This window comes from Bos taurus, chromosome 10 (assembly GCF_002263795.3).
Source record: "Bos taurus isolate L1 Dominette 01449 registration number 42190680 breed Hereford chromosome 10, ARS-UCD2.0, whole genome shotgun sequence".
Classification (NCBI taxonomy): Eukaryota; Metazoa; Chordata; class Mammalia; order Artiodactyla; family Bovidae; genus Bos; species Bos taurus.
The window spans coordinates 79,567,319-79,589,405 of record NC_037337.1 but is presented as its reverse complement, the minus strand read 5'-3'; the positions used below and the strand labels follow the sequence as shown (position 1 = coordinate 79,589,405).

Here is a 22,087-nt window from a genome sequence, read left to right as displayed (position 1 = left end):
CCTTCAGCACTTAAGGCAAGGAGCAGGTCACCCAGGGCCACAGTAGACGGGAACAGGGAGGCCAGAAGAGAAGAGATCTATGGTTTTAATTAGAGGGTTTATCAGAGCTTGATTTTTCTGTCTTTAAGTATCAAATTAAATGAAGTCCTCTACTGCCTCTGACCTTGATCTATAGTGAAGCTCAGCATCTGTATAATTTAAATCACTCCTACCACTTCTTAAATAGTAAAATGTGAGAGCTGAAAGAAACTTGAGAAAACACCCAACTGAACCATCTTATTCTGTACCTAGAGGACATATTATAAGAAGATTATGGGTCAGTGGGTAAGAAAGTGAAATATTACTCATTGACGTTGGTTTCATTTCTCCCTTGCTACCCTGAAAGAATAAATAAGGCAATAAGATGAATACACAGTCTTTATTTTCTCTAAAATTGAGGCAAAGGCAACTCTTTAGGAAAAGAAACCATCTACATGATTGAAAATGGGAAGGTCCAAACTTATACAACGTTATATGTCAATTATATCTCAATAGAGCTGAAAAAATTGTTTTTAATTAAAAAAAAAAAAAAACTACTGGAAAGAGAGAACAGGCTGTTGTGCCTTTACACTGGAGCCTTTACACTATGGCTCCAGGATGCTCAGAGGAAGGAAATAAAGTCAGCCAAGGTTGAGCCAAGATCTTCCTGAGTTGGTCCAGACTCCAGACTAGCGTTACAAAGAGGAAAGAGATCAGTCAATAGTCTTTGAGCCTATAGATCCTAGAAAGATGTAACACTGATGTTCATCCCCTCAGCTGAGTGTGCTGACTGGCATTCCTGGTCTTGGTGAGGAAACTGAGCCACTTTCCCAGGTTCTTCTGCCATTCTCATGCCCAGCCTGACATCTGCCCCATTCTCCTGGCCCAAGAGTCTCTGTAAGTCTTGGAGAAGAGTGCTCTGTAGGTGTGACCATCTTATGCCATGAGCCAGCCTCATGAGAATGTTGGGTGTGCAAAGATTTCTAGAAGGGTTGGGAGTATCACAGCAGGTCAGGGTTCACTACAGCAGCCTGCCAGGACAAGCCTGCAGGGTAGGCTTTCTCCTCCGTCCCTGTTTCTCATGGTGTGGTCTCGGCCTGATACAACAATGCCTCTTCCACCAGGTCTACTCCTGCTGGATTCCCAGAAGCTCACAGCTGACATTCCACAGGCGCTCAGCCGTTTTATTGTTCCGGGCCCTGGGCGACACCCAGGTCTTCTTGCAGTCACTGGAGGGCAGAGAAAGAGAGTGAATATCCAGGTGTGAAAATGGACAGTCCGGAAAAGTTCACGTCCTCCTCCTTGGAATAGATTTCTAACTGTATAAAATATATTAGATAAAAAGGAAACTAACTGTACTAAAACGCAATTTTAAAATATTTGGGGTTTTGTATTGACTTTTCAAAAATTTTAATTTTCTTGGTGTCGAGTTGATTTACAGTGTTGTGTTAGGCACAGGTGTGCGGCAAAGTGGTTCAGTTAGACATGTATATATCTTCATTCTTTTTTAGGTTCTTCTCTCATAAAGGTTATCACGGAGTACTGAGTAGCTTTCCCTGTGCCATATAATAGGTCCTTGTTGGTTATCTGTCTTATATACAGCATAAAATATTTTAAAAACAAATGTATAGCAGAGGAACATGTTCATGTCACTTTGCAGTGGTTTCAGGGACCACTATTCAGAGGTCCACTATTTCAGAGACCTTCTGTTTCAGAGACCACAGAATGTCACTTACGCTCACCAATCCTTTGAAATCTGGTGGTGATCAGACCCCAGGCTAGCTCATCTAGTAGACCACAAAATGTCTATTCTTACATCCCATCAGTTAGTGCCAATCTCGGCATCTTTGGGAGACAGAGTTCACGCTGGGAAGCAGTGGCTTTGCCCTGGAGCTTTGTGCTATGTGCTATTTAAAAATTCATGAAGGAAGTCAGCCAAAAGCTTCAGCGAAAAGAAAAAGGCTCTGCAAAGCTTACCTGGAATTGTGGCCCACAGGCTTCAAACCGAGCCATGAAACCAACCCTTGTTGTTGTTGTTGAAACCAGTTCTTGCCAAGTTTCAAAGCTTTTGTTTAGTCACTAGGTCATGTCTGACTCTGTTGAGAACCCCATGGACTGTAGCCTGCCAGGCTCCATAGGATTTTTTTTTTTTTTTTCCATAGGATTTTCCAGGCCAGAATACTGGAGTGGGTTGCCATTTCCTTCTCCAGGGAATCTTCCTGGCCTGGGGATTGAACCTACGTTTCCTGCATTGGCAGGCAGGTTCTTTCCCACTGAGCCACTGGGGAAGCCTATGTATCAAATCTAAGCTTCCTTTAAAAAGTAAAAGCACTTGCTTTACTGGCCCAGCCTGAATCCGGATTCCCCCGGCAGGCACACAGCTGCTACTCACCTGAAGTACTTGCCGCTCAGAGGCTCCAGGCCCTCAGCCAGCGCACAGTGCAGGCTGGTCTGGGCCCCCTCCCACGTCGTCTTGAGGAAGGGGGAGAAGAGCCGCCAAAGCAGGCACAGCAGGAAGGAGTGTCGGACCAACTTGGAGCGGACGATGCCTGGGTGCACTGCGTAGGTGGTGACTCCCGTGCCTAGGGCAAAGAAGGCACAGTTAGACCAGAGACACAGTCCCAGCCAGGAAAACAGCTCACCTCCTGCACCATCATGCACAAGCGACAAGAAGAGCCTCGAGAACCCCTGTGTTCCAAAGACACCACTTCTAGCCAGGTGGAGGTGGTGGTGGTGATTTAGCTGCTAAGTCGCCAGGTAGAAGCTCACAAGTAATTCATTGATGTTATCCAGAAAAATCTATAACTTTCTCAGCCTTCTATGTGCCAGATGGAATGCTTGGTTGAAGGTCCTATTTCAGTGTCATCTTTTCTTTTGAAGATTCTTTTATGTGGACTGATTTTAAAGTCTTTAATTTGTTACAATATTGATTCTGTTTTATATTTTGGTGTTTGGGCCATGAGGCCTATGAAATCTTACCTCCCAACCAGCAATCAGATCCATACCACCTGCCCTGGGAGGTGAACTCCCTGGACCACCAGGGAAGTCCCTGTTTCAGTGTTATCTTAATCTTTGGCTTCAATGGTGTCTTTGGAATTTCTATTGGAGGGTCTCAGGGGTAACAATTCTGTTAGAAGGTAGGAAGCTAGGACCTTGTTGTAAACTGCATTTGCCAGGCAAGCACATTTGATGAAGTATATAGGTTGAGGGGTGTTGATGGATATGATGGGGGCTACTGACAGGCCCCTAAGACACCCCTGCTACCTCTACTGTCTTCAGTATTTATTACATCCAAGGGCTGTGCCAGATATTTTACATGTTATCTCATTTGACTCTCAAAGAGGTTCATGAGGTAAGCAATACTAAGAAGCCCACTTATAGCTAAGAAAATTGAGTTCTCATCAGACAGGTTAAGGAAATTGCCCAAGGTCCCACCTAGCAGGTTGCAGAGCTAAGGTCTGAACCCTGATGTAGAGCAAAGAGCATGGACTTCCAAGCGGCCTGGATTTGAATCCTGTCTCATTTAGGAATAATATATCCTGCTTGGGCAAGTTTCTTAAGATATCTGTGCTCATTTCTTTCTTTGTAGGGAGGGGAAAAATAATAGCATTTACCTCATAGGAATATTGTATTAAATGAGTAAAGACATCAATAGTACATGGCACATACAAACTCTCAATTATTGTTGTCATTATTAGTATTTTTTAACTTTTTATTTTATATCGGAGTATAGCTGATTAACAATGTTGTGATAGTTTCATATGGACAGCAAAGGGACTCAGCCATACATATACATGTATCCATTCTCCCCCAAGCTCCCCTCCTACCCAGGCCACCATATGACATTGAACAGAGTTACCCGATTCTTCTACTTTCTGCATTCTGATAGTAAATACCATTTCCCCCAAACTCTGGCTTATTCACTAGAGCAAATGGTCCTCTAGATTCAAAGATATCAAAGTCAACAGCTCAACAAAAACTCCAGGGGAGCATAGAATCATAGGATTAAGAGTGGCCTCACCTCCCCTTACAGCTGAAGGGATGAAGTCAAGGGAGATTAAAGGGACATGTTTGCATATACACGTGGCTCTGCATATGGCAGAGCAAAAACTCAGACCCAAGTATCTGAAACCCTGACTCCAGGCAGCAAGTGGCCACTCTGTAGCTCAGCTCACCATGTGAACCTCAGCAGAAGGCCCAGTAAAGGAAGCAACCTGACTTAAATCACAGTCCCCACATTACAGTCCTTGTCCTTCACTTGTTGTATAATCTTGGGCTGGCCACTTCTCTGAATCTCAGTGTGGACCCATAAAACAGTAAAAATAATACTTATTCTGCCTGTTGCAAGAGGTTGTCATGAAAAAATCAGATGAGGGCTTCCCTGGTGGCTCAGTGGTAAAGAATTTGCCTGCTAATACAGGAAACATGAGTTCGATCCCTGATCCAGCAGCATCCTTTATGCTGTGAAGCAACTAGGCTTGTGCGCCACAACTATTGATCCTGTGCTCTAGAGCCCAGGAGCCGCAACTACGGAGCCCATGTGCCCCAACTACTGAAGCCTGCATGCACTAGAACCCACGCTCTGCAACAAAAGAAGCCACTGCAATGAGAAGCCTGCACGCTGCAACTAGGGAGTAGCCCCTACTCTCCCAACTAGAGAAAAGCCCTCACAGCAATGAAGACCCAGCACAGTCAAAAATAAATTAAATTATTTTAAAAATCAGATGAGATTATAAATATGAAATACTGGGTTGACCAAAAAGTCTATTCAGGTTTTTCTGTAAGATGTTATGGAAAAACCCAAATGAGCTTTTTGGCCAACCCAATAAGATGTAACAAAACACATAAGGTTTATAGGTTTTCCTGACCCCTGTTCAATTTTAACAGTCCTTCCCAAGGGCAAGGACTCTGTTTTATAACCTCATTCGTTTTTCACTCTGTTTGTAACCTCATTCTCCTTAGTGCACAGAGCTGCCACAGAAATGTGCATGCTTGACATTCTGACTTCAGAAGTTTCTGCCAACCTCGAAACTGGGCTGAGCCCTCGCTTTTGCCGTCTTAACTCTGGCCCTTTCTCTAGACTCACCTTTGAGCCTCTTGGCCAACTCGCGAGTGAAGAGCACATTGGCCAGCTTGCTGTGGCAATAAGCGAATCCCAAGTTGTAGTACTTGTCACCCTGGAGATCATGGAAGCGAATCTTGCCGAGATGGTGGGCCACTGACGACAGGTTCACCACCCGTGCAGGGGCGGACTCCTTCAGCCGCCCCAGGAGCAAGTGGGTGAGAAGGAAGTGACCTGTGAGGAGAGCCAGTGGAGGGGGAATGTAAGAGTGGACTGGCAGCCTGGGCTTGGGTGTGAGAGCTGGCGTATGACAGGACTTTAGCACTAGCTCACTCTCTTCTGGGTATGAACTCGTTGATACAATGAGCAACTTAGCACTAGTGGTCAGTCAGTCTGAGTTAGTGGAGTTCTCAAGGCAAGGGCCAGAGCTGGACTGTAGGTAAGGCAATACAGATGTAACCTGTAGTTATTTCTACCTTTGCCCTTGCCCCAGTGAGGGGCAACTGTGAGCTTTGGACATCTCCCCTCTAGCTATGATCACACAGCTGGGGCCATGGACTAAGGAAGGATGAAATATTCAGGGAAAATAACATGTGCTTATGATCAGAGAACATGCTCCATGACACCCTCATGAAAGCCATTGCCTTGAACTCTGAACCATAACCTCTCTCATACCTCAAGTCTCAAAGGTCTGCCTCCTCCATGGACCAACCCTTGGTTTACTTGTTACAGTAATTGACCCCCTGCAGCCAAAGATCCCTGCACCCCCACATCTGGCCCTGCCTGGCAAGTCTTCACTACCATGGTTCCCTTCAAGAATGACATTCTTCTTCCTGGTATCTCCTAATTTGGGGGATTTCTTAATGGTGTGAGTAAGAGGAGCTCACTTTTTTGTACTGGTTAGGAGAGAGATAATGAAGGAAAAACCAGTATGCCTTGCTTTTCAGTCACTCAAAGATACTCACCCAGGTGGTTGACTGCCAAGTGGGTTTCAAAACCATCAGCTGTTTTGGAATACGGGCACAGCATCACTCCTGCATTGTTGATCAGAATATGAAGCTGCTTTTCCTCTAAAGAGCACAGCCAAGGAGACCATGTGGTTAGCTGCCTGTCCCACTTCTGAGTGTTTGTTCCTTGCCTTTGGGCCTATCTCAGTGATATTCTGTAACCGCTGTCACTGGGTTTCTAATTTTGGTTGCTGTTGTCTTCTCGGACACCATTCATCCATTCATTCAGCAAATGTGTATTCAGTTACTGACTCGGGGCTGGGCTAGGCACTGGGCACACAGTGGTAAATAAGACAGACACTGTCCCTGTCCTTCATAGATTTCATAGTCCTTGATGGGAGATGGTCATTTTCCAAGATACAGAAGAGTATTAGCAGCAACACAACTTCCTCTAGTGCCTGTGGCCACAGAACGCTGATTCTCAGAATCAAAGAAGAGCGTGGCATCAGGGCCACACCATGATGCCAAGGTGCAAGCCCAGACAGGGAGCTGACACTTCCAACATCCCCACTTCTGGGGCAAGAGAATGATAAGGATCCTGCCCAACCTGTCCACCCGCTGTCCCTGTGCCAGTTCCCTGCCCTGCTAATTCATGCGGCAGAACCTGTCCAGTGGGATCTGTGATGGTTCTGATTTACAGTTAGAGATGGTCCAGGGTGGAGCAGCCACTCCCACACCCAGCTTCCTGCCTTTCTAGCCACCTACTGGGGCCTCACCTGCCAGGAAGCCCTCAGCAAAGGCTCGGATGGATTTGGTATCAGATAGGTCCAGTTTCCGTACCAGCACCTGGGAGTTCTTTGTATCAGCTTGGATTTCACTGGCAGCAGACTCCCCCTTCAGTACATCTCGACAGGCAATGTATACTCGGGCTCCTAGGGCCGAAACAAACAGAGGACTACAAGTTCAGAGCCTGGGCTGAAGAAGAGTCTAGTAAGTGAGTTCAGGACTGGTGGGCAGAGCACTCCCCCTCACCATTCTTAAAACAATGAGTGGCTATATTGCCACTTCTGGATTCTCTTTGCTATCAGCTTCAGCCCAGGCTGGGAACCCTGATTTTCACAACCCTGGTTTTATATTTACCATAGCTAAGGACCTCCTTTTAGAATAACCAACCTGATCAATATTATACGCAGGCATCACTGTTTTCCTTACTTTATATAAAAAGGAAGGGGCAGGCAGGAAGGAAGGTTTCAGGACATAGAGTAAGTTGGTGTCCCAGCTGGACTTGAACCCCAGGATCCTTGAGTTCCTGGCCACAACCTCAAAGCCCAGGAGGAAAGATAAGGGAATGTGAGCAGAGCTCCTAGCAAGAAAGGCAGAAGGTCCTGCCCTGTGGAGACGAAGGGAAAGACTTGCCTCTGCGAGCGAGCTCTCTGGCTGTCTCCTTGCCGATGCCTGTGTTGGCACCAGTGATCACCACCACCTTTCCAAAAAGCTGCACATCTGTTCTACAAACCCCGCCAGCAAAGAACTTCCTATAGGCAAAGGAAACAAAACATTTACGCACCATCTCTTCTAACCCCAGAAGGAGATTCATAAAACCCACCTGCCCTCAAAGAGGGATTTCTTTGCATTGTTGTCAGGAGATCTAAAGCAGCTAATCTTCAGGGGACAGCATTGTCCCAGTGAGCAAGACAGTCTCCTGCTTATCAGCTCAGGTGGGGAGGTCATGTGCCTGGAAGCTACAAATGATCATCAGAGCAAATAAAATCAATTCTCTTGAGCCAGAGCCAATGGAGACCTTCCTTGTTAGATAACAAAGATATCTTGCTGTTAATTCTAGAGGTTCTCAGAGGTCAGATTCCTCCTCTAACCTGCGCCACAAACATGAGAGGGGTGGGCATTCGTGCAATCAGTGGTCCTGAGCCCTCGGTCTCCAATAAGCATCAGTGGTGAGTAACTGATGAACAGCACCTCCAGGGGTTCCATATGTAAACATGGCTCTTGGGTTGCCTTGCCAGTTTTAAGAGAGCCAGAATATTCTGCCATCTTATTAGAGATTTCATTCTAGCCGTCAGTGCACAGAGAGGAAAACCTCCCTTGCTCAGACCTCTGTGCGAAGAGCATTCTTTTACATAGAGTTGACCTGACAAGTTCCCCAAAATAGGACAGGAAGGAACAGACCTGACATGACCTGAACATCATCCAGCTGCCAAGCACTAAGCCAGGCTCTTTCCAAGGAAATTTAATTCAGTCATTCTGTTATTATCCCCATATGACAATGGAGAAAGCTGAGGCTTGAAGAAGTTCACTTGCTAACAGTGGTAAAACTAGAATCTGAACCCAGGTTTCTCTGCCAGGACCTAGAGTAATACTTTGTCCTAGATATGTCCCTTTAACCTTCTTGGCCATCAGCAATTTAAAAATTCTCTAGTCAGAACACACATTTCTCTGACAACCCCAGAAATCTTACAGCAAAATAGCCATCCCCAAACATTACTTGTCAGTAGTTTCAAAGTGGGGAGAGTTTGTTTCCTTCCCAAGATGCCTGGTACTTAACAATGAGTCCCTTGGCATGGACCACCCATGATAATGCAGCAAGCCCACCTTGACTGGGGATACTGAAGAAAGGGAGGTCTTCAGAGGAACCCAAGGGAGTAGAATGAAAGAGCAAGGGCTCCCCCATAAGATGGCTTTCAAGCTACTTACTAGAGTCATCCATGCAGCCTTTCACTAGCTTCAGAATTCAAACCCACCTCTCCTCTCCCAGCCCCAGGTGCTTCCTTCTCATCTTCCACCATGGTATTCATAACCACCTCCTTCCTTCGTGCTTTTTCTGCCTTGACTTTCTCTCCCTTGGCCTCCATCCCTTTCTCCTCCTTCAGCAGCTGAGAACTCATCTCCTTACAAGCTCCATGGCTCCCAACTCAGGGCTTTGTAAACTATTCAATGAATTACTGAATTAAGACAAACCTGATGGATGGAGCGATCACATACAGGAAAGAAAGGAAGGAGGTGAGCAGTCCCAAGACAACCAGCATCTTTTCAACTTCTTTAGTTGCTGCTGCTTCAGCAAGAGCAACTTCTACTCCAACTCTGGCTCAGGCTCCTCCTGGTCTGGCTCCAACTCTTGGCTGCTTCTTGCTGCTTCTCTCTCCTCCAGCTCCTCTCGATCCTGGGTGCTCAGCAACAGCCTGGCTCTGAGTGTAGCCCAGAATCCTATTTAAATCCGAGCACTGTCAGAGCACAGCCTGCTGGGAGATGTAGTCCTGGGGGAGGAGGACAGAGAAAAGAGCAGAGCCTCACATTAGCAAAGAGAATGAGGGCAGATGGAGAACAGCCCCCTAACTTTCCCATCCTCAATCATTTATCTTATCTAGGAGGTGTATTCTCTCAACCACCCCCAGCTCCACACCTGCAAAATAGAATATTTTTAACTTTAGCAACAGACCCCATGATATTTGAAATACAGTGTGATTAAAATAGACAAGGAGAACGATGAGAGAATTCAGCAGAGTGGTTTCCCTTGATGGGGAAGGGGTAGAGATTGGGGCGGAGCATGTTAGGATCTTCTGGTGGGGGGTGCTGGGAGTGTTCTGTTCTTTGAGGTGGCTGCTGTTACACAGGTGTGCTCACTTGGTGAAAATTCACTGAGTCATGCACTTGATCTGTGCACTTGGTGGTTTTTTAAATTTTTTTATTTATTTTTTAGTGTACTTGAGTCTTCATTGTGGTGCATGGGCTTCTCATTGCTGTGGCTTCTCTTGTTGCAGAGCACAGGCTCTTGGGCATATGGGGCTTCAGTAGCTGTGGCTCATGAACTCAGCAGTTGTGGCCCATGGGCTTAGTTGCTCCACAGCATGTGGGGTCCTCCTGGACAAGGGGTCAAACTGGTGTCCCCTACATTGCAAGGCAGATTCTTAGCCACTGGCCCCCCACCGAAGCCCTTGACTGTGTTTATGTTCTATTTCAGTGAAGTTAACCCACACGTACACATGTCAAAGCAAAGGGATAGTGTGCCAGCGCGTGGTCTCTAGAGTGAGCTTTCCGGTTCAAATCTCAGCTGACCTGTTTACCAGAGCAGTGACCTTGGGTAAGTTACTAAACCTCTCTGTTAATTCAGTTTCCTCACTTGTGTAATGGGCATGATAAAATATACACCTACCTTTTAAAGTATTTAAATAGAAAATTTGAGACAGAAACTAACACATTTAGTTGTGTGTAGGAGTTGGCTGTTGTCATTAGCTGTATTGATTTCTGTCTCCTTTGCTGTTTTACTTGCTTTATTCAAGGGGTTAGTGAAGAAAACCAAGAGGTAATGAATGCCGGGGAGGTTTCAGTGGAATGCTATTAAAGATGAGGGGAAACATAAGAAACAAACCTAGCAGAAACTCTCAGAGTCCTCTGGAGCTGCGTGAGGGGATGGGAGGGGAACGTGAAGGGTTCACAGCCTCTGCTTACTCAGCATTCCTCTCCTGGCCAGGACTCCAAGAGTTATGCCCCAGATCCGCTCCCTCCTGCACAGATATAGGAGGCCCATAAAAGACATGAGTGATGAAAAAAGACTTCTGTGGCAGGCAGTTGCTCACTCCCTCACTCAACGATTCATCCATTTACTGAACATACACTCACTGAGCATTTCTCAGAGCCACTCCTGCCCCTCGAGAATCCCAAGAACCAATGAACAGAACAAGGAGTTGTCAGATCAGTCCCAAGGTGAATCCCTCCTGACTCCCAGGTTCCCTCTTCCATATATTCCCACTTCTACACTGGCTTCAGTTCACTGCAGCCATGACAGTTGCAAATAGTGCAAAGTCTCTGAAGCCCCTGAGGCGAACTTTCTATGTGCTTCTCAATGTCTGTCTCCTTGAGATGGATGTCTGCTGGGCCCACCTGGTCCTGTTGATTGGACAGAGTCCTTTTCTTCAATACCTGCTGATACTGGGTCTGCAACACCATAGATTTTATGTGAAAACAAGATCTATTGGTGTTTTATTTGAGTCCTCCTTACCCCCGTGTAATCGGAGCTAGGGTCAACTACTGAGACAGACACATTGCCATACCATGAGAGGGAAAGTACATCTAGGAACCTCAAATCTGAGTACCTTTGTACTAAAGTCTTATAGGCTCCCCATCACTACTGAATCAAATTAAAATGCCCTGCCCCTGTGGAGATGATATGCAATTTATCTTAAGTTTGTCTGGGAGGCAGAGAGCCCTAAAGTACAGTATATTGTGCTCTGGAGCAGCACAGATAAGATGTTAGAAGGAAGATAAGACATCTAGAATTATGAAAAGACACAAATAATTGGCTGAAAACATGTTAAATATTGCAATTCAAAGACCATCACCAGGTGATTTATTAGCTCTGCTGCTGCTGCTGCTGCTGCTGAGTCGCTTCAGTCGTGTCCGACTCTGCGACCCCATAGACAGCAGCCCACCAGGCTCCCCCGTCTACGAAATGTTAAACTATGTTAAAACTATACCAACTTAAATGGTGTGGTGAAAGTGAAGTCGCTCAGTCGTATCCGACTCTTTGCGACTTTATGGATTATAGACTACCAGGCTCCTCTGTCCATGGAATTTTCCAGGCAAGAGTACTGGAATAGGTTACCATATCCTTTTCCAGGGGATCTTCCCGACCCAGGTCTCCTGGATTGCAGGCAGATACTTTACTATGTGAGCCACCAAGGAAGCCCTAAAAATGGTGTGGTACAAGCAGGTAAATGGTCAGACAAACCAGTAGAACCAAATGGAAAGCCAAGAAACAGATCCCAATACATATGGAAATATAGATATGATAAAACACCATTTCAAATCCGGGGTGAGGTGGGGCAGATGGAGTATTTAATAAAGTATAATACCTAGGTATACAGTTGGGAAAAATAATCTTGATCCTTATTTCATTCTTTACACAAAAATTCCCAATAGATCAAAGATATAAATGTGAAAAACAAAACCATTAAAGTATTAAGAAAAACCACTGAAAAAAATTTTTAACGATTTTAAAGTGATACAACCTAATAATAAGATAGGAAATACATGCATTGCAGATAAGCATTTATTTAGCATATCAAAAACTCTTTAAAATCACTAAGAAAAGAATAAAAACTCAATTAAAATAACAGTTTACAGAAAAATAATACAGGTGGTTCTTTAACCTCACTTATAATAAGAGAAAGCAGATTAAAATTGCACCAGGAGCCACTTTTCACCTATCAGTTTGGCAAAGATCAAAAAGATTATAATATGATCCACTGGTTGAGAGTATGAATAAATAATGATGAAATACTACTGAGAGTTAATTGTTACAGAGAGAAGTGTAGAAACATCCAGTTAGTCAAAACTCTTACCCGTTGACCTAGACATCCCACGTTCTTGTTTTTGTAAGATTGTCATTGCAGCACTGACTGTGTTTAATAGTAAAAGTTTGAAAACCCTTCTAAATGTCCAGCTGTAACAAAGAACAATTTTTTTAACATAGGGACGTGGAACAATCTTTGAGAACATAGGGTAAAAAGTCAAGGAGCAGAAGAGTGTTTATAATATGTTACCATTTGTTTAAAAAAGAATATATGGACATATTTATCTGATATACATAGACCATCTCAGAAAAGATAAGTAGTTAACAATGGTTGCTTCTAGGAGGACAGGGGACAGGAATAGAAGGCTTTTCACTGAAAGTACCCTTTTTGCACCTTGTGAACTTATAAGCCATGGCTTATTAAAAATTAAAGTTTTGAGCAAAAAGACCCAGATCACTTTGAAACAAATTATTTGTTTATTGAAATTAAAAGATGCTTACTCCTTGGAAGAAAAGTTATGACCAACCTAGATAGCATATTGAAAAGCAGAGACATTACTTTGCCAACAAAGGTCCGTCTAGTCAAGGCTATAGTTTTTCCTGTGGTCATGTATGGATGTGAGAGTTGGACTGTGAAGAAGGATGAGCGCCGAAGAATTGATGCTTTTGAACTGTGGTGTTGGAGAAGACTCTTGAGAGTGCCTTGGACTGCAAGGAGATCCAACCAGTCCATTCTGAAGGAGATCAGCCCTGGGATTTCTTTGGAAGGAATGATGCTAAAGCTGAAACTCCAGTACTTTGGCCACCTCATGCGATGAGTTGACTCATTGGAAAAGACCCTGATGCCAGGAGGGATTGAGGGCAGGAGGAAAAGGGGATGACAGAGGATGAGATGGCTGGATGGCATCACCAACTCGATGGACGTGAGTTTCAGTGAACTCCGGGAGTTGGTGATGGACAGGGAGGCCTGGAGTGCTGCGATTCATGGGGTTGCAAAGGATCGGACACGACTGAGCGACTGAACTGAACTGAACCATTGCAATATCACAAAACAAGGCTATTTCTCAAAACTGTATGGAGATATTCTTAAACATGTGTTTCTGTATATGCAAAAACAACATTAAAAAATTTTTTTTTATTGAAGGATAATTGCTTTACAATATTGTGCTGGTTTCTGCCATATGTCAACATGAATCAGCCACAGGTATACACGTGCATTTTTCCTCTTGAACCTCCTTCCCAACTCCCACCCCATCCCACGCATCTAGGTTGTTACAGAGCACTGGAGTGAGTTCCCTGTGTCACAACAGAAAATTCCCACTGGCTAGCTATTTTCCATATGGTGACATCTATGCTTCCCTGCTACTCCTCCAGTTTGTTCCACCCTCTCCCTCCTGCAGTCTGTTCTCTATGTCTGTGTCTCCATTGCTGTCCTGAAAATAGAGTCATCAATACCATGTTTCTAGATTCCACACACATGCCTTAATATGCAATATTTGTTTTTCTCTTTCTGACTCACTCTCCACAATAGGCTCTAGGTTCATCCACCTCATTAGGACTGACTCAAATGTGCTCTTTTTTAAAGCTGAGTAATATTCCAGTGTATATATGTGCCACAATTTCTGTATCCATTCATCTGTCGATGGACATCTATGTTGCTTCCATGTCCTAGCTATCGTAAAAAGTGCTGCAACAAACACTGGGGTACATGCACCTCTCTCAATTATGGTTTTCTCATGGTATTTGCCCAGTAGTGGGATTATTAGATCATATGGTAGTTCTATTCCTAGTTTTTTAAGGAATCTCCCACTGTTCTCCACAGTGGTTGTAGCAGTTTACATTCCCTCAAACAGTGCAAGAGGGTTCGCTTTTCTCTACATCCTCTCCAGCATTTATTGTTTGTAGATTTTTTAATGATGGCCATTCTGACTGATGTGAGGTGATATCTCATTGTAGTTTGATTTGCGTTTCTCTAATAATGAGTGATGTTGAGCACCTTTTCACATGTTTGTTGGCCATCCATATGTCTTCTTAGGAGAAGTTCTACATTCAGGTTCCCCTTCTCGGCACCTCCTACTGAGGTCTCATGGCATGAATCCCAACAGATATTTAACCTCAGGAGGACCTCCGGATCACTATAAACGCCTGCTGTCATCACTTTCATTCTTATCCAACTGAGATTTCATATCTACCGCTTCAATCATACTCTTGCCAGTATCCTCAGCCCCTGACACTCTAGTCTTTCTGTGCTAAGAGCCTGAAAACCCCAACTCTGGATGAACCCATGCTTTGGTCCTCTTCGTGCAGCTGCTGGAGAAAAATCACATCACGTTGCATGATGATGCCATTATAAGTGCATAGCCACCCATGTCACCCAAGACTTCCAAAGAAACTGTCAGTCAGTCTTTTTTTTATTTCCCTAATTGCCAGCAACCTCATCTCCACAAAGATTGTTTCACACCTTTACTATCCCTCTTAACTTCTTGTCTCGATTTCAGCATGTATCCTGACCTCTTAACACACACACACACACACACACACACATACATAGGGACCATCAGAAGAAATAGTCCTCAATATTCTGCTACCAAGTCTAGAAGTCTATTTGAATTCACGCTCATTGTAGTTTCATTTCCTCCTAAAATGAATTTCTCCCTAGCCCACTGTCTCCTGCTTTCTCGGGGATCTTATTCTATCATTTACCTCCTATCTTCTCTTGCTCTTTCCTCTGTGCTCTTTAGGACCCTGTGCTCTCACTACTGAGGGCCCAGGTTTGATGGAGGAACTAATCTTACAAACCACACAGGGTGGCCAAAAATATAACAAGTAAATAAAAATATTCCTACTATCCCACCTCCTCTTCCTTATACTAAATTCGTTCTCTTTCCCAGTTTGAAAAGTTACCTACACTTTCTAACTTTCTGCTCACCCCACAGCCACCTCCAATCAGGCTCCCACCCCACCACTTCTCTGAAGCTGTTCTCCCCAAAGTCGCCAATGACTGACACAACGCTGAATCTGGTGGGCAAGTCTCAACTCTTATGCTGCCTGACTTCTCTGTAGTATAGCATACTTGATCACTACCTACTTCTATTGTTCACAGTTTTTATGAGGTATAATTTATATGCACATGTTAAAAGTATATAGTTTGATGAGTTTGGGCATAAACATATGCTTATCACACAGTCTATCACTACCATCAAGACAATGAACACATCCATCACCTCCTGAAGTTTCCTTATTCCCCTTGGTAAAACCTTCCATCCCTCTCCTCTTCCTCCCCTCTGCCCCCATTTCCAGGAAGCCACTGGTCTGCTTTCTGTCATCACAATCTATAATCTACAGTTTTGCTTTTTCTAGGATTTTATATAAATGGAATCATTTGGTCTGGCTTCTTTTACTCAACATAGTTACTTAGAGATTCATTCAGGCTGTTGAGTGCATTGAGAAATCTATTCTTTATTATTGTTGAGTAATATTCACTGTGTGGATATATTACAATGTATTTATCTGTTCACCTGTTGATGGACATTTGGATTGTTTCCTATTTTTTTATTGTAACACAGAAAGGTTCTGTGATCATTCACATGCAAGTCTTTGTAGGAATAAACTTCCATTTATCTTGGGAGATAACCTAAGAACTATATGATAGATGTAGGTTTAACTTCCATTTAACTTTTTGAGAAATTAAAAAACTGTTTTCCAAGTAGTTGTACCATTTTGCATTTTCAAAAGGTGTGTATGAGGATTCTAGTTGCTCTACATTTTCATCAACACTTGACATTGTCAGTCTTTATTATTTTAGCCATTGTTGTAGGTATATAGTGGCATTTTATTGTGGTTTTAATTTGTATTTCTCTAAGGACTAATGATTTGAGCATTTAAAGAATGTACTCATTTACATCTATATATCTTTTTGTTGGAGTATCTGTTCAAATCACTTGACCATTTAAAAAACTGGGTTGCTTTCTTAATCTTGAGTTTGGGAAGTTTTAAAAATATATATTCTGACTACAAGTCCTTTATCAGACATGTGATATATAAATATTTTCTCCCAGTCTTTATTTTTCAAAGAACAGAAGTTAACAATTTTGATAAAGTCTAACTTATCAATTCATTAGTCTATGGATTATGCTTTTGGTATTGTACCCATTTCTTTAAATGTCTTTAAATGCATTCTGTTACATTACATCCACTGGAGTCCCTCTGGTGTTTGCGTGTGTGCTCGGTCGTGTCTGACTCTTGCGACCCCATGGACTGTTGCCCGCTAGACTCCTCTACCCATGGGATTATCCCCGCAAGAATACTGGAGTGGGTTGACATTTCCTCCTCCAGAGGATCTTCCTGACCCAGGGATCAAACCCACAGCTCCTGTGGCTCCTGCGTTGACATATGGATTCTTTACCACTGAGCCACCAGGGAAACCCCTCCTTCTGCTGTCAGTTATCAATTTATTGCCTCTCAGATCCGATTCATCTTTTTTGCCTACTCTGTGAGAGTGAAAATAGACTCTTTAAATATCCTCTTCTTTGGCATGTGGCAGGATGTTAAGCTTTATCAACAGATGGCACTGGAGAGACACTAAAAAAGGAAAGGGGTTTGGTGCCCTAGCTCTGTAGACTTCTGTAGCATGCTTGGCTCCTGCAGTGCCGGACTCCTGTGATCCACACAGCCTCTCCAGTGCCTGGCTCCATCATCATTCAGTTGCTCACAGCCTCCCCCAGCAACCTTCCCGTCAGGTGGTTTTGTAGCAGAGTGCCTCCAGCGAGACATCTCTCTGTGGGACAGCTTACCCCAGCACAGTGGATTTCCATCAAATTCCACTAATGAAGCAGAAAGTGACTTCTTTGCCATTCAGTGTGCTATATGCTCTAACAAGGTCTGGGCTTCAGTCTGAAAATGGAAGGGGTCTTTCCCTTGGGAGTTCTCTGCCCCGGGTAGAAGCTATTATATGTTGTATTGTGTTATATTATTTATATTATACCTGCTGTTAAAGCACAAGCCAGAATGAAGATTGCTGGGAGAAATATCAATAACCTCAGATACACAGATGACACCACCCTATGGCAGAAAGCTAAGAGGAACTAAAGAACTTTCTTGATGAAAGTCAAAGAGGAGAGTGAAAAAGCTGGCTTAAAACTCAACATTCAAAAAACAAAGAATATGGCATCTGGTCCCATCACTTCATGACAAATAGATGGGGAAACAATGGAAACAGTGACAGACTTTATTTTCTTGGGCTCCAAAATCACTGCAGATGGTGACTGCAGCCATTAAATTAAAAGATGCTTGCTCCTTGGAAGAAAAGCTATGACAAACCTAGACAGCATATTAAAAAGCAGAGATATTACTTTGCCGATAAAGGTCCATCTAGCAAAAGCTATGGTTTTCCAGTGGTCATGTGGGGATGTGAGAGTTGGACCACAAAGAAGGCTGAACGTCAAAGAATCGATGCTTCTGAGCTGTGGTGTTAGAGAAGACTCAAGAGGCTGTTCGACTGTAAAGAGATGAAATCAGTCAATCCTAAAGGAAATCAGTCCTGAATATTAACTAGAAGGACTGATGCTGAAGCTGAAGCTCCATTACTTTGGCCACCTGATGTGAAGAGCTGACTCACTGGAAGAGACCCTGATGCTGAGGAAGATTGAAGGCAGGAGAAGGGGATGACAGAAGAAGAGATGGTTAGCTGGCATCATCAACTCAAAGGACATGAGTTTGAGCAAGCTCTGGGAGATGGTGAAAGACAGGGAAGCCTGGTGTGCTGCAGTCCATGGGGTCACAAAGAGTAGGAAACCTGACTGAGTGACTGAACAATGACAACCTGCTACTACAATTTTAAATATTGGTCATATTTTTTAGCTGTCCTTTTCATCTTCTTTAGAGTTCTCTTTACTCCTTACTTGAAAAAAGCAATGGCAACCCACTCCAGTACTCTTGCCTGGAAAATCCCATGGACGGAGGAGCCTGGTAGGCTTCAGTCCATGGGGTCGCGAAGAGTCAGACACGACTCAGCGACTTCACTTTTACTTTTCACTTTCATGCATTGGAGAAGGAAATGGCAACCCTCTCCAGTGTTCTTGCCTGGAGAATCCCAGGGACGGCAGAGCCTGGTGGGCTGCCATCTCCATGCTAGCCCATGGGTTGGCAAACTGTCCCACGGGCCAAATACAGCCCACTGCCTGTTTGTAGATAAAGTTTTATTGGAACACAGTCATGCTCATTCATTTACATATTGCCTACAACTGTTTTCATGCTACAATAGCAGAGTCGAGTAGCTACAAAAGAGATGGCCCCCAAAGCCTAAAATATTTTTCTCTACAAGAAAAGTTTAACCACCCCTGTACAAGTCAGTTCATTATTCCAGGCCCTCCTTATGTTTAATAGTTCTTCATATTAAACGTTCCCTGTTCAAATTTACTGTGTGACTTTCCTAATCTTCTCAGACCCAATCTAACATGTCTCCAGCTTCTCTGGCCCCCTTTCACAGACCGCTTCCAGGCTTAGCTGTCCTATAATGCGAGTGCTCCTCAAGGCCCTCCTCTCCACTTTCTCTAACTTCTTTTCCAAACGACTTATCTGCTTGCCTATCTTCAGTCACCAGGTCTGTGGAATCAACTAAAGCAAGCTTGGTTTTTAATCTAGGTTCTATGAATGAAACTGCATGCAAATTTTGTGTGGATGCACAAATGTGCATATGGATAAGAAGTTCTCTAGCCTCATCTTTTGGCACAATGGCTCAATAGTTAAGGGCACAGACCCTGGATACAACCTGCTTAAGTTTGAAGCCCAGCTCTGCCACTATGGCCTGGGCTGTTGTTTCAGTTTCCATGTCTATAAAAGAAGGAAAATTGTAGTATTAATACTTGCCTCAGAGAGTTGTTATGAGAGGTAAAGTAGTTAATAGATATGGAGCTCTTCCCTGGTGGCTCAGACTACCGGTAAAGAATCCACCTTTCGGGAGCCGCGTTAGGCATTACTGACAAAATAGAGGCACGGCCCTAAACCCCCTCCCTTTGTTCCGTAGGCACGGTCCCGGAATGAAGGAGTTAGGCTTTGTGATTCTGACTTGTTTTTCCCTTTTCTCGGCTGAGTTGACTGAAGAGAATATTAAGGTGCTTATTGTTTTTGAGAGGAGCATGAGAAGGCATAAAGCCTTCTGCAACTGTGCTCAAAGAATAATTCATAAAGTTAATCACTGACATTTGTTCAAGGACTTTTACAAAAAAGTGTTCCAGGGTGAGCACACAGGCCGCAGCTTGAGGCTATGGGAGGGGTTGCTATCTGAAGCCCATTTGTGAGAAAAGTTTATGGCAAAGGAGTTTGCTGAATTTAGGGCTTAGGAATAATTAAAATAGTTAGAAGCTAAAGATTTAAGGATTGCTGTAATGTTAGCATATTCTACTATAGCTTATAGAAATTAGGGACTTTAGAGATATTATTAAGTAGAAGCCCTTTCTAAGAAATAGTGAGCTTAGGATACTAGGAGCAAACAGGACTCTATGTGGTATGCAGCCCAGATATTAGCATGAGTTACAGTGTATTCACAAGGACACATGAGAAAAAGTAGATAAGAGAATCGCTGAGGAAAGAACTTCTTTTGAGGGGCAACAATGATTTTTGGAGAAAAATAAATCTGGGTCCATGGGAACTAAAAATATCAAACCTCTGACCTAATGCTTTTGTAAAAGTATAAAAGAGAATCATAAGCTTGAAATAAACAGTCAGTCCAAGTAAAATGAGAGGCTGCCTCAGTTTCTCTCGCCGACACTGCTCACCCCTTCAGGTTGAATCCCTGGCTGCTGGAGCTGGACTCTGGCATCCACCTGCAATGCAAGAGATCCAGGTTGGATCCCTGGGTCGGGAAGATCCCCTGGAGAAGCCTGGATTTTTGCCTGGAGAATTCCATGGACAGAGAAGCCCAGTAGACTACAATCCATGGGGTCGCAGAGTCGGACACCGCCGAAGCAACTTAGCACACATGACATATAATAAGCACTGTATAAGCACTGGGTCTTATTGCCATTTCTGGCACTGCCCCTAACCTCTGTGGCCTAAATAGACCAATGTTTTCCTTCGATCTAGTGGCCCCTGTTTTAACTTTGTGTGCTCACTCAAGTCCTCTGCTTAGAGAATTCTTGCCTGTATGTTGCTTGTCCACTAAATTCTGACCTTCTTCAGGCTTCAACTCAAAGAGGTTAAGTTGTTTCCTCAAAGAAGTCTTCCTGATTTCCAGATCAGAAGGGGTCTCCTGCTATAACCTCCCCAAACTTTCTCTATTTCCCCTCGTAACCCTCATCACAATTTATTCATAGTAATCACTTGTTGCAGAGGTAATTTCTCCCTGGCTTCTTTCTGGACCTCAGCTCAGTGCCTAATACATTGTAGGAATACCATAAAGTCAAAGTGTTAGTTACTCAGCCATGTCCAACTCTTTGCAACTCCATGGACTATAGCCTGCCATGCTCCTCTGTCCATGGAATTCTCCAGGCAAGAATACTGGAGTTGGTTGCCATTTCCTCTTCAAAGGGATCTTCCCAACTCAGGGATCGAACCAGGGTCTCTTGCATTGCAGGTGGATTCTTTATCGTCTGAGCCACCAGGAGAGCCCAGGAATACCATAAACATTTGTCAAATAAATGAGTGAATGTATAAGGAACAAAACGTGGGACAAATATTGTTTCTGTTGTTTAGTCTTTAGTGAGTGAGTGAAGTCGTTCAGTCGTGTCCGACTCTTTGCGACCCCATGGACAGTAGCCAACCAGGCTCCTCCATCCATGGGATTTTCCAGGCAAGAATACAGGAGTGGGTTGCCATTTCCTTCTCCAGGGGATCTTCCCCACCCAGGGATTGAACACGAGTCTCCCACATTGTAGGCAGACGCTTTACCGTCTGAGCCACCAGGGAAGTCTTTAAGTAGTGTCCAGTTCTTTTGCAACCCCATGGACTGTAGCCCACCAGACTCCTCTGTCCGTGGAATTCTTCAGGCAAGAATACTGGAGTGGGTTGCCATTTCCTTCTCCAGGGGGTCTTCCTGACCCAGGGATTGAACCTGCTTCTCCTGAATTGGCAGGCAGGTTCTTTACCATTGACTCACCAGGGAAGCTGATTCAAATATTGGATAACCCAATAATTAACGTGTTACAAAATATGATGACTATTAGATAATCAAATTTGTATTGTGTGAAGGAAATACTCTCTTTGCCAAGTGCTGTAACATACACTGGCTTAAACTGAGCCTGGAACATGTGTCTTTCAATCAAACGGAAATGAATTGTCCAGAAGAACCAGAATACGTTACTCAGTGCAGTCAGGAATCACAGACAGATGATGACTTAAAACATTTCCCATCTGAAAAACATTCATTCTCTGGAAACAAGAAAGTCCTCAGATGGCAGAGCTAAAAGGAGTGACTGATCAGGGAACCTGCTTGTTCCCAGAGAATTTCCACGGCTTTATGCAAGGCAGGATTAAGTACTTTGCCAAGTAGGCAAAACCATTTGTGCTAATCTGAGAAATCCACTGCTACCCTGGGGGTTAAAATAACCCAAGTCTTCAAGAGAACTATATTCTATCTTCAGTTAACACTCAAACACCAGGAAAATTATACTTTCTATTTCATGATATGTTTTTATTTCATTATAATTCAAAAGACACGAAGTGATTCTCCTGTAATGTCTTCAGGGACGGATTGTTTCTTCTCCTTTGGGTGAAGGAATCCCTAAAGAATTTCTGCCCACCCCCCACCCCCCTCCAACT

General features: G+C 43.8%; 1 protein-coding gene across 2 annotated transcripts; it reads right to left on the bottom strand.

The window, feature by feature from the left end:
• Positions 1-399: 399 nt before the first annotated feature.
• Positions 400-9,256, bottom strand: RDH12 (retinol dehydrogenase 12). Of its 2 annotated transcripts, none has more exons than XM_005211942.4 (7): positions 9,025-9,256; positions 7,444-7,562; positions 6,804-6,959; positions 6,046-6,150; positions 5,105-5,314; positions 2,411-2,600; positions 400-1,247 (listed from the first exon to the last, which is right to left on the bottom strand). In XM_005211942.4, the coding sequence occupies exons 1-7, from the start codon at positions 9,066-9,068 to the stop codon at positions 1,145-1,147; spliced, it is 927 nt and encodes a 308-aa protein (XP_005211999.1). In that variant the 5' UTR covers positions 9,069-9,256; the 3' UTR covers positions 400-1,144.
• Positions 9,257-22,087: the final 12,831 nt, after the last annotated feature.

Bases quoted from the DNA above. Each gene is read 5' to 3' on its own strand.
- RDH12 (XM_005211942.4), bottom strand. From the start codon at position 9,068: ATGCTGGTTGTCTTGGGACTGCTCACCTCCTTCCTTTCTTTCCT. The intron at 6,960-7,443 runs GCAAGTCTTTCC...TTTCGGCCCTAG, and splicing joins CAGAGAGCTCGCTCGCAGAG to GAGCCCGAGTATACATTGCC. The intron at 2,601-5,104 runs GTGAGTCTAGAG...TCTTTGCCCTAG, and splicing joins GTTGGCCAAGAGGCTCAAAG to GCACGGGAGTCACCACCTAC.